This window comes from Mustelus asterias, chromosome 1, assembly GCF_964213995.1.
Source record: "Mustelus asterias chromosome 1, sMusAst1.hap1.1, whole genome shotgun sequence".
Taxonomy (NCBI): Eukaryota; Metazoa; Chordata; class Chondrichthyes; order Carcharhiniformes; family Triakidae; genus Mustelus; species Mustelus asterias.
Genome location: NC_135801.1, coordinates 109,558,004 through 109,574,346, shown reverse-complemented (window position 1 = coordinate 109,574,346; position 16,343 = coordinate 109,558,004). Strand labels below are relative to the sequence as shown.

General features: G+C 41.9%; 1 protein-coding gene across 1 annotated transcript in view; it reads right to left on the bottom strand.

Annotated features, from left to right (window-relative positions):
* gnpda2 (glucosamine-6-phosphate deaminase 2) overlaps window positions 1-12,347 on the bottom strand; it is a 29,653-nt gene extending 17,306 nt beyond the window's left edge. Inside the window, exons 1-3 of the mRNA XM_078216864.1 lie at window positions 12,301-12,347; window positions 9,554-9,698; window positions 3,684-3,785 (exon numbers count right to left, since the gene is read on the bottom strand). Coding sequence (XP_078072990.1) covers window positions 3,684-3,785; window positions 9,554-9,677 — 226 coding nt within the window. The 5' untranslated portion in view covers window positions 9,678-9,698; window positions 12,301-12,347. The remainder of the gene's footprint in view (window positions 1-3,683; window positions 3,786-9,553; window positions 9,699-12,300) is intronic.
* Window positions 12,348-16,343: the final 3,996 nt, after the last annotated feature.

Sequence of the window (16,343 nt, the reverse complement as noted above, 5' to 3'; positions counted from 1 at the left end):
CATAGAAAAATAATTTTAAGGTTGAACATGAACAATTCCAAGAGGAGTACTGCAGAAGTACTTTCATAGAAATCATAGAAACCCTACAGTGTAGAAAGAGGCCATTCGGCCCATCGAGTCTACACCGACCACAATCCCACCCAGGCCCTACCCCCATATCCCTACATATTTACCCGCTAATCCCTCTAACCTACCCATCTCAAGACACTAAGGGGCAATTTTAGCACGGCCAATCAACCTAACCCGCACATCTTTGGACTGTGGGAGGAAACCGGAGCACCCGGAGGAAACCCACGCAGACACGAGGAGAATGTGCAAACTCCACACAGACAGTGACCCAAGCCGGGATTCGAACCCAGGTCCCTGGAGCTGTGAAGCAGCAGTGCTAACCACTGTGCTACCGTGCCGCCCTTGCCCTATGTCAGCATTTCCCAAACTGGGTTCCACCGTAGGAGGCATCTGGGGATTCCATGCGAGGTCTGGCTATTTCAAATTTGAAAAAAAGCTGTCCTTGCAGAACGTCTAGTCGAAGGCTGTTTTCACAATGCATTGACTACTGATCGGTGTACTATTTAGCAGCCAACGCACTGAGGAGCCGGCCTCTAATTGTACAACTTGGAAATAGTGGCAAAGACAGTATTGAAAGCCACAGGCAGGGACTCCAATGAAGGAGACTGGATGATGGGGAAAGACAGGCCACAGCCAGGAATCAGAAGAAATTGGCTCCAGGGACAGGAAACTGAATTGGGAACTGGACAGTTGGTGGGTTGGGGACGGCAAGAGGCCAAATCAGGGGGCTGACTCTGAGGAACTGAGAGACGGGAGGCTGCGCGCGAGAGAGGGAGAGGTGAATGTGTATGAGAGGTGAGAATGAGAGTGTGTATGAGAGAGGTGGGAGTGTCTGTGTTTGCATGTGAGAGAGACAGTGACTATGCTTTGTTAGGGTGTGAGTGCGTGTGTCTGAAATGAGAATGCAGCTCTCCAGCAGCATTCCTAAAATTAAACAAATTTGTGAGCAAAAGGAGCAGCATCACTCCTTCCATTAAAAATGGTAAGAAGGTAAGACTTGCGTATTTGTTGAATAAGAGAGCTTTTTAATTATAAGATGCATACATTTACGAAATACAAAATATTTTTGCACAATAGGTACAGGAACTCTTCAATACAAGATTACTGTTTCTGTCAGGCTTGGGAAGTCAAAAGGTTTCCATGGCTGGAAAAGTTTGGGAAACCTTGCCCTACATCATGCTTGCATGTCCACTGCAGTGTGGACTGTAACAAATGGATACACAGAAGTCTTTCATTTAAAAAAAAATACAACAACTGAAAAAACTAAATATACAATTGCTACATTCTCAGAGGTTGGATTTTCCTTAATAGGTTTACCAAAGCTTAAATATCTACACAGCAAATATTCAATCAAAGCTTTTTTTAAAAAACATTTTCTACAGCAAACTGGTTTAAGAGAGTTAAGTTGTTAAAAAGGGAAAGTAACTACTCATTATGGTCTATCAGTTTCCGTATTCCCAATGTCAAGGGTTCTGTGTGGAGGAAACAGCAAGAAATACATCTTTTGCATTCAAATTCAGTTCTCTCCAAACATCCCTGCTTTACCCTGAGCCATCTGTTCCATCCAAATTCTTGACAGCTATTGATTGGCCTTTGTCTAAGAACTTCAACTGTTATGGAAAAGCCTGCTAAATTGTTATAAACAATTTTTTTAGTTGAACTTGTGTATTAAGAAAGGTAAAAATGGTTTCAGTTTCATTTAGGTTTTGTTTATGAACCTTGGTTTCTGGGAGTAGGGATCCTGACTAAAAGGTCAGGTCTTTTGGGGTTGTTTGTATATACACATTTTAATGAGGTTTTACAACCCCGGAAGATAAAGAAAGGGGTTAAATGTTGAATGATTGTAGGGAGGAAAAACACAAAAGTACAGAAAACCTTTACTATTGTCTAGCGACAGTGGTCAACTAACGCAGACACACAGGAGAGACCTGTGTGTGTGTCAGTGAGTGGGGACAGACATTTCAAGCTCTCTGATAAGACTTCAAGGTTATTGGGAACAGTAATTGACTGAATAGTCAGTTGCAGAGCTCAGTAAAATGATCAGTTTAGCAGCAGTACTACTGGAAGACTCAGCTTAGGGAACTCATTTGTTTGCTCTAAAGTTGAAGAGGTGAGTTTGGATTGCAGTGTGGGTGTCTGGGGGGGGGGGGGGGGGGGGGGGGGGAGGGGAGGGATTTAAATTGGGTGAAAAGCAACAAGTGAATGCTGAAGAATTCATGGGAAAAAAAACTGTTTTTCCACTGTACCAGTGAGAAGCCTTTGTGTCAAACGATTGGTAATTCTTCACTGTTTGTATGACTATAAAGATATTGCTGGGGCAAAGGAATAGTGTGAATTCAAAGACTTTTCTTCTTTCTGTATTGAGATCTTTCCAACCAAAATTATGAAGGACATAGATAGGAAGAAACATTCCCCCTTAGTAGAGGGGTCAATAACCAGGAGGCATAGATTTAAGGTAGGGGGTAGGAGATTTAGAGGAGATTTGAGGAAAAACTTTTTCACACAGAGTCTGGTGGGAATCTGGAACTTACTGCTTGAAAGGGTGGTAGAGGTGCATACTACAAAACATTTAAATGAGCACTTAAAATGCTATGACATACAAGGCTACACACCAGGTGCTGGAAAATGAGAATAGAAAAGATAGGTGCTTGATGGCCGCACAAGCATAATGGGCTGAAGAGCCTTTTTCTGTGCCGTAAAACTCTATGACTTAAGACTTATGCCTTTCTGTCCTATGTAATACAGTTCATTTTTCTTGTTCAATAAATATTTTATTCTTTGTGTTAAAGATTCATCAGCAAACTCCTGTGAATTTGTTCAGTAACTTTCTTCCATGCTTTCTAAAAAAAAAGTTAGGATCAATTAAGCCAGGTTTCTCTCTGGGGTCTTTCTTGTCTGGTGTTAACACCATCTTGAATTCTAACACAAGATTGAAAATTCACATGGAAAAGAAAATACATGATGCCGTGTTATGAAGAGCATTACAAAATAGGTTAAAATCAACTCATGTTTTATATATATATACATAAATAAGTTTATGTTTTTAAACGCCAAAATGCACCAGCCTGCATTCCAGATAGCTGAATGCAAGGTCACAAGATCTAGTTCACATGCTGGGAGCAAACAGCGATCTGTGTTACATTATTGTATGATTAAATATCGGGGATTATGTTAATTCATCACAACTGGATACAGGGTTTATTTTGTATGAGTAGTTATCAGGTAGTAAAGTTTAACTCATCAAAATGGATACAAGGTTCATTTTGTATGATTAGATACCAGGCAGTAAAGGTTAACTCATCGTAAATGGATACAAGGTTCATCTATGAATGAGATTATTATTGCAGAAACCAGTGTATCTAATATAGATCTGTGAAGTTTGTAATGATTGCATGGCACAACTTTAAAGTTTGGAATGGCCATTTCCAGTGCAATTGTTCATTTCTGTGTAAACCATGCCCAAAGTAATATCTTTCAAAATTTCAAGTAGAAATTCTGGTGCAGTCAATTTCTAACTCACTTATTCTGCTAAACTGCACACAAATGCATTTAACTTTCTCTGTGCAACAGTCAATGGTTACTTTCTAGAATTTCACAGTAAGTGATCTACTTACCAACATATTCATCCATGTTAAATGTCTTCACATATTTAAAAGAGATGTCGCCATTCTTGTAATATTCAATCAGCTTTTTGTAACATCCTGCAGGTGTGCTCCCTAAATGAAGGTAGAATTACAAAATAGAAAATATCTAATTTATGGTTGAACCAGTAGAGACCTACAAATGTGCGGTGAAATTGGTATCTTTATTGCAACAGCACTATTTTAAATATGCAATATGATCCTATGCTATTCATAGTTCTCGTATTATCCCCATCTCCTCCCTCACATGCCATTGCGAGCCCCATTCCATTCCTTCCATGCATCCTTTCTGCTATCATATCAATCTCATGTCCTCTCCCCAATCCCACTAGCCAGGGTAACTGTTGTTGGCTCCCTTTAACTTCACCAGTTTATTTTTTCCACCAATCCCTACCAACTTCCCCCCCCCATCCAAACCTGCTGCAGCCACCAACAGCTACCCCTCCCATGCCATTCTGGCCCTGCCACATCACACAGCTGATCCCATCCTAATCCCTACAGGTAGGGTAATGTCATTGTTGAGTCCCATAACTTCTGCTTTTCTTTAGCTCCACCAACACCCCACCAACCACACACATCATACCCTCCAGTCCTGCCACATGAATCAGGTTCTGCCCACCAAATTTATCCACCACCAATCAGGGCATTGCATGCAGACAAAAAAACGTGTATTACAGAAAGTATTTTGCAATAGTTATGTCACCCAGCGTGCTAAAGCAGATTCTTATATAGCAGACAGGACTCAGCATGAAATGCAACCATATTCAAATATGACTTTAAAGTTGGAGAGAATAGTACTTGTTGGGCACTTTAGAGTTATTTCAAATCATATTTCATCTAGAAAAGTGTGTACATGTGTGTGTGCTGAACAATAATGTATGTATTAACCTCACATCTCTACCTTGACAGACAAAATATTATTAAAAATCTGAACGCCCAAGGATACAGCTGCCTTAATGTTCTCAAGCATGGATAGTGTGACAATCATTTATAATGGAATGTTTCTGCCTTTTGTCCTTTGATCTGAGATGGCTGTTTGATCTAACTCTTGCACAAGTTGTGCATCAAGTAGCAGCTTAGCAGCAAGGTGCAGGTTGCAGCAAAACAGAGCTAGACTGATGGGGTGTACAACCACATTTGAATGGATAGTTTTGGCATTCTATAGTTGCTTCTGCCATTCCAGTTGAAGTCTGTTCCTTAAAAGTTGCTGTCAGTTGGGTCAGCTGTACAAAGCACTAGAAGTTGATTTCTATACAAATCCTGAACAGTCTCAACACAAAACTTCAAATCCCAAATCTACTGCTGACCATGGGGGGAAAAAAAACAATTGAAGCAGCATTATGAATGCTTCTGCAATTGAGTTAGTTCAAAATATCTAATGTAAGTAGCTGATTGTTGCATCTCCATTTGATACAAGTGGAACCAATTGTATTATTGAATATTATGGGGAATGTTTAAAAAGTGAGCATTATAACCAGCTCAAAGTCATTTGGTAGATTCACGAGTGACTTTAGCACTAATATCAACCAGCATTCTCTGATATAGGTTTGATGTGGCAAACAGTAAGGCATTAAATATCAATTTGGGCAGTTGTATGTGATGGCAATGAACCTATTGTCTGCAGTTTTGAAATAGTGTACAACAGCAGTGTGATATTTAGACCAGACCACAATAGAAAATAAAGGAAAAACTGAAGTCACTCATCTGTGGAGAGGAGTTAACATTTAAGATTCAAGCTCTCCACAAACGCTGATTTGACATGTGGATTACCAGCAATTTCAGCTCTCTTTTCACACCGGAAACATTTACAGTTTTTGTATTTTACTTATTTTAATCGGAAACTAATCACAACATTGCAAAAATAATAAATGCCACGTATAATGAGAATTAACAACATGAACAAAGATAATAAAATCTTCTATGAGAAGGCTGTAAAATCTGATTACATAGGAGGGTACAAAAAGAGAAAGCCTACATTAAAACATATAATATATGGGGTCATGTTTTCCTGCAGCATGCCATCAAATGGATCTACTACTAGACTTACTGCTGCACCCTTCAACTCAATTTTTTTTGTTTAGAATTGCAGTGCATTAAGTAAAATAGGCTTTTGTGGTCTATTTTACTATTGGCAATAATTAATTTTTGGTGCACCCAATAAAACTGGTTTCCTGCTGAAGCATCCAAAGTTTGCAGAGAGCCTAGATCCTACGAGATCACAACACTGAAAGAGGCAATGTTAAGGAGAGACAGAAGCTAGCTGAGGGAATTGTCCAGCTGTCTATCACGCAGCACTCCAAGTACACCAAGGACACATTCCACTATGTAATTGGAGAGTGAAATTGTGGAAAACCACAATGAAAACAACCATCGTCACGACAATACACAAGATGCTAATGCACTCAAGTCAAGTCCAATGGAGTGCTAACTCTAGTTCTCAGTAAGGTTATACCATCATCAGATCCAGGAGGATTAATAAACCGATAGTTTATAGAGATGCTTAAATGATGAATGAAGATCTATTTTCTCTGTGAATAGTTTTCATAACAACCCTGTGTTATGTATATTTACTCTTCCTGTATATAACGTACTGTATATATTTTTAGGAATTTGCCACATCAGTCCCTCAGGGTAGTGTCCTAGGCCCACCATCTTCAGCTGCTTCATCAATGACCTTCCCTTGGATATAAGGTCAGTAGTGGGGATGTTCGATGATTGCACAGTGTTCAGCACCATTCGCAACTCCTCAGATTCTGAAGCAGTCCATGTTCAAATGGAACAAGATCTGGACATTATCCAGGCTTGGACTGACAAGTGGCAAGTAACATTCGCGCCACACAAGTGCCAGGCAATGACCATCACCAATAAGAGACACTCTAATCACCGCCCTTTGACAATCAATGGTGTTGCCATCACTGAATCCCCCACTTTCAACATCCTTGGGATTACCATTGAGCAGAACCTCAACTGGACTCGCCACATAAACATAGTGACCTCCTGACTCACCAAAGCCTATCCACCATCTGCAAGGCACAAGTCAGGAGTGTGTAGAATATACCCCCCACTTACCTGGATGGGTGCAGCTACAACAACACAAGAAGCTTGACACCATCCAGAACAAAGCAGCCCACTTGATTGGCACCACATCTACAAACATCCACTCCCTCCACCACCGACGCTCAGTAGCAGCAGTGTGTACTACCTACAAGATGCACTGCAGCAATTCCCAAAGATCCTTAGACAGCACCTTCCAAACACATGACCACTTCCATCTAGAAGGACAAGGGCAGCAGATTCATGGGAACACTAACACCTACAAGTTCCTCTCCAAGCCTCTCGCCGCCCTGACTTGGAAATATATCACCGTTCCTTCACAGTTGCTAGGTCAAAATCCTGGAATTCCCTCCCTAATGGCATTGTGGGTCGGCACATGGACTGCAGCGATTCAAGAAGGCAGCTCACCACCACCTTCTTAAGGGCAACTAGGGATGGGCAATAAATGCTGGCCAGCCAGGGATGCCCAAGTCCCACAAATGAATTAAAAAAACCTTGTTTTAAGAGAATAGCAAATAGTGTTCACATGTCACTCCAGAAGTACAGTGAGAATGTGCGGGTATGTTGATTCTTTAGGTTGGACATGTTTGCTGAATTCTCCAGTAACTTGTAACTCCTGTAATTAGTAATAGTCTTCTAATAAAATAACCCATATCATAGTTTACCAATCCTGTGAGGGATTGGTGAGGTTGTGTGAATAAAGCAAACAGTTCTCCCAAACGACTGAGGGGAGATTTAATAGAGATTTTACATTAAGAAGGGTTTTGATAGAGTAAATAAATAGTTCCACTGACAGAAGGGTCAGTAACAAATGTAAGGTAATTTTAACATACAAATGCAGCAAGTTGTCTTGCGTTGCCTAAAAGGGGTGGGGTTCAAGCATATTTAACAGTAATTTTCAAAAGGTAGTTATATAAAAACTTGGAAGGGGAAAGCGCAAGGTTAGGGTAAGGGCAAAAGCAGTGGGACAGAACTGCCAGCACAAGCATTAAGGTCACGTAGCCTCTTGCTGTGTTATAGGGTTTGATGAATTTGCACACTATTTGACCCGTAACTGGAAGCATCCTCAGCAATTCAAGTGCTCTGCTTGTGCCTGTTACAAACCAGAACAATCATTAACTTCTAATGATGTGTACTATAAGTTGACTGGTGCACAGTTTCATCTCATCAAGCACAGAAACATACAAAGATTTTATGCCAAAATAATTAACTGATCCAGGGGCAGACAAGCCCAATTCAATGGCAAGCCTCAACTGCCAATCCCATATCCGTTCCTCAACCAGCCTCCCTTGTCATGTGTTACTCCATGCTAACGTTGTGTTGAGGTTTGTTTGAACATAATAATTAGCCACAAAATTGGATTTTCTAAAACCACATCAATTTTGTGGGACAATTTCTCACAAGCTTTCCACCGCACCCCATAAAGACTGATCAAGTACTGGTGCAACCACAGGTGTAAATCGACAGGATGCATCATGGAAGAAGAATGCGCTCGGCTCATAGATTTTAACGTCCCTAAGTGTTCGAGGGTTTACTGCTATGTGAACGATCGAAAGTATAGAAGTTATTTTTCGTGGTGTACAGCAAGTTACATGAATTAAACATTCACAAGCCTCATTCAACTACATTTAGGGTGATGGGCCAGCATTAGCAAGAAGAGTCTGTGACAATCTTGGAGATTTATTTTGTTAGTGTGACCTCAGTTACCCTACGGGAACATTCCTATTGCATCTCTTGAAGAGAAAGATGGAGATGAACACAATCCTGAACGTTATCCTGGCTGTTAATTTAATAGTGTCTGAAAATCCACATTTTAAACATGTTTCAGGAAAGCAGAATCATTTCAGTAGTTCCAATTCTCCATTAGTAATACCTGACGAGATTAACGATTACAGTTTGCATTTTCACAGTACCTACAAAGGAAAATATCCCATCACACTTTACAGAAGCACAATTGATACCAAATCAAAGATGATATTAAGAGGGTGCCCAAAATCTTGCTCAAAGGTGAAGCATCAAGATGTGCAGAAGTTTGAAGAGTGAGTCCCAGAGGGAGCTGAAGTGGTTAAAGCACAGATGTCAATGGTGGGGCCAACAGTCAGGGGTGGGGGATTGAAGGAAAAGCGTGGGTTCAGAGTGCACAAGAAGCTAGAGTCAAAAACACTGAAGGTCCCGGAGGGCAATTAGAGAGTTGGGGGAGAAAATAGAATTAGTGAATGGTCAGGCAATGAGGAGATATAAATGCAAAAAATGAGAATTTAAAAACCAAGAGTAATTGAGGGACTAGGAACTGAATGAAGTGAATCATAAAGCTGATCATGAGCAGGACAAGAGATGCATGGATGACATGACAGATTATAGCTCAAATTTCAAAGGAATCTACAAGATGAGAAGAGGCTGCTGCAGTCCTACTGGCCAGCAGCAGCACAAGACCGTAAAATATAGGAGCAGAATTAGGCCATTCAGCCCATCGAGTCTGCTCCGCCATTCAATCATGGCTGATATGATTCTCATCCCCATTCTCCTGCCTTCTCCTCGCAACACTTCATCCTCTCATTGATCAAGAACCCAATTCTGTCTTAAAGCATAGCCTGTCATAGCATTGTCTCACTTAGTTTCAAGGTTCTCAGTATTATAAGAGATTTCACCTAGAATATATTGATCCACCACAAAATATGTCACACGAAAATGTATACATCGTAAGAAAATGTTATTCAATTTAAATCCTGCTATTAAAGTATTCAAATAATAGTTGAATACTTACATCCACTTGCCAAAGAAATACATACCTGTGGGCAAACCTAAAGTAAAATATCGATGTGGACCAGGCTTGAATTGAACAATCGAATTAGCAATGTATTTGGCTGCCCATTCACTGGCTTTGTCATAATCTTCAAGGATGACCAAACGCATTGTGATGAGAAATGCTTTTGTCTACAGGGAAAGATTACGTCACTCTTCGGTCAATATGAAAGTTAACCGTTCAACAGTTAAGATTACATTTCAGGAATTTATTATACAACAATGACCAGGCACGGTAGCACAGTAGTTAGCACTGCTGCTTCACAGCTCCAGGGTCCCGGGTTCGATTCCCGGCTCGGGTCACTGTCTGTGTGGAGTTTGCACATTCTCCTCGTGTCTGCGTGGGTTTCCTCCGGGTGCTCCGGTTTCCTCCCACAGTCCAAAGATGTGTGGGTTAGGTTGATTGGCCAGGTTAAAAATTGCCCCTTAGAGTCCTGATGCGTAGGTTACAGGGATTAGCGGATAAATATGTGGGGGTAGGGCCTGGGTGGGATTGTGGTCGGTGCAGACTCGATGGGCCGAATGGCCTCCTTCTGCACTGTAGGGTTTCTATAAAAAAAAAGCTAACAAAAAATAGCAATCTGCTTATTGCAATGGAATTTTAACCTATAAGCAGAAAACAATTTATAATTTACATACTACATTGTGGTTTTGGGCTGTATGTCAAACTAATGTATAAGAATTTAAGCACAATCTTAACTTGCTATGGGTTTCAGGTTTTGGCTTCAATCTGAAGTTAATTGTTAACTCTTATTCACCTTTTCAATGATATTCAGTGTCCATGCAGAAACTGTAATCAGGAATAACAGTTTTTGATAGGATTGCTGAATAGAAAAGCACATTACACAATTGGACAAAAAAACAAATAAATGCATAGAAATTGGACACACGAGAGCTGGGATATGGTGTCCCTCAGTGCCAACTATTTTACACAATCGAGATATCCAGGTGGCGGATGATAGAAATGTTCAGCACAAAGTCCTGTCATCTAGGTTTGAAATCAGTCCAAACAGACAGTTCAATTACCAATTTCAACTAAGGATACTAACCTGGTCTGGCCTACACATGACGCCAGATCCACAGCATTGTGGTTCAAGGGCAATTACAGCTGGACAATAAGCACTGGCCCAGCCAGCGACCGGCCCCCACCTCCCATAATGAATTTAAAAAAAATGTTTCTGCCCAGTTTCAACCACTGTGAAAATAGATGCACACAATTCAAAATGAAAATATGATAATTTTGTCAAAACCATAAGGATGGAAGATCTTGAAAACTGAACACAATTGTTTTGATGTAATAGGGGCTCTAGGGTTAGGGCTGAGTCATAAAAATTGAAGGTTTAGCATTAAATCTCACTCATTGTACCTGATGTGATAATCAAACTGTTTGGCAAATGGAATTGTTTCTCATACTGCATGCCCCAGTACCAATCTCCCTAAAAATACCAAGTTTGAACAAAATGGATCAGAGCCCCAAAACTGAATCATTTTGGAAACAAATGAACTGCTCAGTGAGATGGTATAGGAATTAGGGATGGGATTAATAAACGAAGCACTACATAAATACAAAAGCAAAATATTGAAAATGCTGAAAAAAATAGAAACTGCTGGAAACTATTGTGGAGACAGAGTTAACTTCCTAATGAAAGATCACAGACTCTAAAATTTAACTATGTTTCTCTCTCCATAAACATTGCCAGACCAGTTGAGTATTTTCAGAATTTTCAGTTTTTATTGCACCAAATACCTCCCGCTATCTGAAATTCCTATGAAGTTAGAGCTTACTGTATAAGCAACTCTTACCCACAAAAGAACAGGTTATCGCCATGTAAATGGGACATACCTCCCTCCACTTGTACCTTGAGAACATTGGGCATAAAGGATACCTGTGCCTCCCTGGCATCCAGCATTGCTAATGGTTTGAAAAAAAGTATTATAACTTTCCATGGCCAATTTCTTGAATGCAAGTGATCACACAGCAATCAAATGCATTCGGGAAACAGAATGCATCTGCAGTGGGGAACAGCACCATTTTCCACTTTGATCTCTTGATTCCCACAATACAAACCCATTCACATTCCTCCTTTAAATGAGATAGGCACCCAATGTCACCATTACCAGTGAGGGTAGCATGCAAACACCCCAGGGGATGGAGGTGGGTAGGTGACAGAGATTCTACTCTTTGCCAATTTCAAGTTTCAGAGCAAGTCTAAAGGTGTGCAGTTTAGGGGCATTGGCCATGCTAAATTTCTCCTTAGATGTCTGGGGTTAGATGGGATTAGCCACAGTAAATGTGTGGGGTTACAGGGATTGGGTAAGGGGGAAAGAGGGCCTGGGTAAAATATTCTGTCAGAGAGTCGGTGCAGACTCAATGGGCTGAATAGCCTCTTCTGCACTGCAGAGATTCTATTAGATACACAAATGTTTCCAAACTGTCACAGCACCAGCTGCAGCCGAGGATTGGTCTGTGTGTCTCTCTCTCCCAGACGAGGTGGTGAGATGACAGCTCCAGCCCTGGCCTGTGTTTGTACACTGAGTACCCTGACTGTACAGACTGGCTCTGCAGCTGGCTGTATTGATAGCAGTGTTTCCCCCGCCAGCCTGCTTTACACTAACTTCCTGCTGCAATGCTGCGGCTGTTTCCGACAATTAAACACACACAGGAGCCGCTCCCCAGTGTGAGGAATACCGGAGACAGGGAGCAGCTCCATCCCCGGGAACCCCCAATACTCACACTCCGGATCCCAGCTCAGCAGCCCGGTCACATGACACGGCCCAGTCACATGATCACCCTCAGAACGGAGCTTCCGCTCTCCACCTGGGCGGGAAATCTGAATGGGGGACACTGAGCTGGGACTGTCCTCAGACTGGGTTGGGCACAATGCTGCTTGATTTAATTTTAACTATACTCCTCAAACACATCAAAACGTCCCAGGATGTCTGTGAGGACGGATAGTTTTGCATTTAAAAAAAAATCCAATTCCCTTTTTGAAGACAGTTATAGAGTCAATATCCACCAGCTGTTATCAGGCAACTGCACTCCAAATCCCAACAGGGAAGATCAGTCTCTAACCTCAATGGCCGGAACAGCTGCCAACTGGGCTGGGTGACCAGTCAGCATTTGCCGCTTGCAGAGCAGCTGGCCTTTCCCAGTTGGGAACAAAAAAACTTCTTACTGTGTTTACCCCAGTCCAACACCAGCATCTCCACATCATAACAAATGTTGGGCACAGACACTGCCTCACAGTACCAGGGAACCAGGTTTGATTCCCAGCTTGAGTCACTGTCTGTGCAGAATCTGCACGTTTTCCCCGTGTCTGCGTGGGTTTCTTCCGGGTGTTCCGGTTTCCTTCCACAGTCTGAAAGACGTGCTGGTTAGGTGCATTGGCCACACTAAATTCTCCCTCTGTGCTCGAACAGGTGCCAGAGTGTGGCAACTAGGGGATTTTCACTCTAACTTCATTGCAGTGTTAATGTAAGCCTACTTGCGACACCAAAAAATAAACTTAAAACCGTTGCTGACCAGTTGGCCATCGCCACCCAGAAACCGTTATCATGGTTTCTCCTCGCTGAAAAAAAAAGTTATCACTGACTGGCTGTAAATTTCATTTTTTTATTGGGCAAACACAGTTAAATGCAATATACGTAAAGTAAATAAACACTTTACATCATGGATTGCCGAGTAATAGCAGTAACAAGAATTTAACAAGGCATGATAGGATGTGATCTTTCCAGCAACAGGCAGAAATCTGCCTAGCAACAGCAGTAGCCAGCATTCAAAACACATAATTTCCCAGTTATGAGATTAGTAGGCATCTAGACAGAACCAGGTGTAAACCGGCCTACTCATAGAAAACAGCTTATCTAGACCAACGGAGTTATACACTTGCTAATTTCTAGAGTCACAGAATTTGAGAGGTGCAGACAGCCAACTATACAGAAGGAAGAATCAAAGATGAAAAATTGTGCAACTCATAGAATCCCTACAGTGCAGAACAAGGCCATTCGGCCATCAATTCCACACAGACTCTCTGACAGGCCCTCTCCCCCACCCTAACCCCATAACCCCATTTACCATGGCTAATCCATCTAACCTACGCATCTTGGTACACTAAGGGGCAATTTAGCATGGCCAATCCACCTAACCTGTATATCTGAACTGTGGGAGGAAATCAGAGCACCTGTAGGAAACCCACGCAGACATGGGGAGAACGTGCAAACTCCACACAGTCAGCCAAGGCTGAAATTGAACATGGGTCCCTGGCGCTGTGAGGCAGCAGTGCTAACCACTTTGCAACCGTGCCACCCATAATTGCCAGCACCCTCAGAAGGGGGCAGGCCAGTTTACATCTAACAGCCAAGAGATCAGTTTATACCTAAAAGCCTGAGAGGCCAGTCCACAACTCAGCCAGGAGGCTAGGCCCATATCTACATCTTAGAGCCAAAACAGTGCAGAAACCTTCATAAAGGCAACTTAGATACCTTTGCTGGACCAGGAAAAGACATTTCCCAGGCTTGATCCTCAGCCTTGTATTTTGTGGTAACTATAAGCTGGTTTGAGTAATAGATTTATTTAATTTGAATATTGTTTGGGAAGGAGACGGTCTTAAGGAGTTCAGGAATCATAGATATATTTTGGAACAAGGGGCAATGTCTATAAACTGTGTTTAGTTAGTCATTTACTTGTTTGCCTTAGAGTATTGTAGTCTTGTTCATGTGTATTTGTATTTACTTAAATAAATAGTCTTTAATACTTGTTTATTGATGACTGGTTATTCTCACTGGGCTCTCACGTGACTTCTCACACCATTCCAAAAATAAAACTATACACCACCATGAACTGATGTTTCAAGTTGGGACACCATCGCAGATAATATCAGTGTAGGTCGTGACATTCACAATATTTACATACTTTCCACCTAATTCATCTCCAGGAATCCTTGTTTTCTTTTGAGGTCTTGTATTTGATCTGGGATATAACTGCTCATCCTCTTAATTTATTTTGTCACACTTACTGCACCTAACCCCTGGGTGCAGAATAGTGGATGAAGCATGCTGGTGGGTAGAGAGGAGAAATGGATTAAACAAGAATTTATTTAAGCACTTAAGCACAGCACAGTGGACATCCAATAACAGGCAATTGAGTGAGATTAGAAACAGCAGATCAGAGCCGTGAAACAAAGAAGATGGCAACAATTTCATTAAGATGTGTATTTGAGTGGGTACAGCATCCAAAGCTGGCTTCACAACACTCCATTATTCGCAAACTTTGGCATATTCTCTTGCAGACCACCATTTCATAGAGTATCTCAGAACCCCAGATGCCAATTTAGCCAGGCATCTGACAAATGTAGAATTCATCTTTTGGGCATGGACAGAATTCCAAAGTCACTCAAGGATGTCAAAACCACCCAACAATTGCATCTGTCAGTAAAATTGGGGACAGATCAGTATTCCGCCTCTAAAATAGGAAAATATTTCACATTCCAAATGATGAGTTATTCAGTTCCTATGTACTGACACTAGGCAAGTTTAACACTACAGTCAGCACTGGATCTACTTCTATATTGCAGTTGTAGTCCACAATTCAGGCAATACCCTGAAAATCGTTTAATGTTAATTAATGCCATCAGTTGGTGTGTATGTGTTGTTGGCTATGTCTCCAAGGTTTGGGGGTATTTGGGGATGACACTGCTTCCATGTTATTGGGGCTCCAGTTGTCGCTGCCACTGATCTACTTGATGAAAAATCATCAGTGCCATGCTGGGAAGCCATTGGGAGAAAACAAATTTACACATCTAAAGTTAAAGTTTATTTATTAGTCACAAGCAAGGCTTACATTAACACTACAATTAAGTTACTGTGAAATTCCACTAGTCGCCATAATCCGGCACCTGTTTGGGTCAATGCATCTAACCAGCACGTCTTTCAGAATGTGGGAGGAAACTGGAGCACCCGGAAGAAACCTACGCAGACACCATGCAAACTCCACACAGGCAGTGACCCAAGCCGGGAATCGAACCCGGGTCCCTGGCACTGTGAAGCAGCAGTGCTAACCACTGTGCTACTGTGCCAACCTCTTTTTTTCCACTCAATGCTGCTTGAGCCACTGTAGGAGATAGAATCATAGAATCGCTACAATGCAGAAGGAGGCCATTTAGCCCATCGAGCCTGCACCAACAACAATCCCACCCAAGGCCTATCCCCGTAACCCCACATGTTTACCCTGATAATCCCCCTGACACTAAGGGGCAATTTAGCATGGCCAATCCACCTGACCTGCACATCTTCGGACTGTGGGAAGAAATTCATCCAGACATGGGGAGAATGTGCAACCTCCACACAGACATTGACCCAAGCTGCGAATCGAACCGAGGTCCCTGGTGCTGTGAGGCAGCAGTGCTAACCACTGTGCCACTGTACCACAATGTAAGCAAAGTACAAATGAATAAGTTACCCAATTCTGAGAGGGCCACAGTTTCACTTTGTAGCTTTACATTCTATGCATCCGTTAGCTTCTACCATTGGTGCAAGGCTGTGTCTCTTCCTCCAGGTTCACAACTTGCTGGTGCAGGGCTGCCCTCTGGTCTCTGAGTTTCCTGGTCTTTTCCTCTTTCAAAACTGTGATTGTTTGGGGTGGGGGCAGCCCCTCCTGCCACTGGATGGATGGTACATTTCTTCTGCCTGTTTCAGGAGCCGGGACGCTGGCATCAGTGTCCGAGTTTCAATATTATTTCCCTGGTGATGATGATCCCTCCCTTTTACTTCTTGATTTTC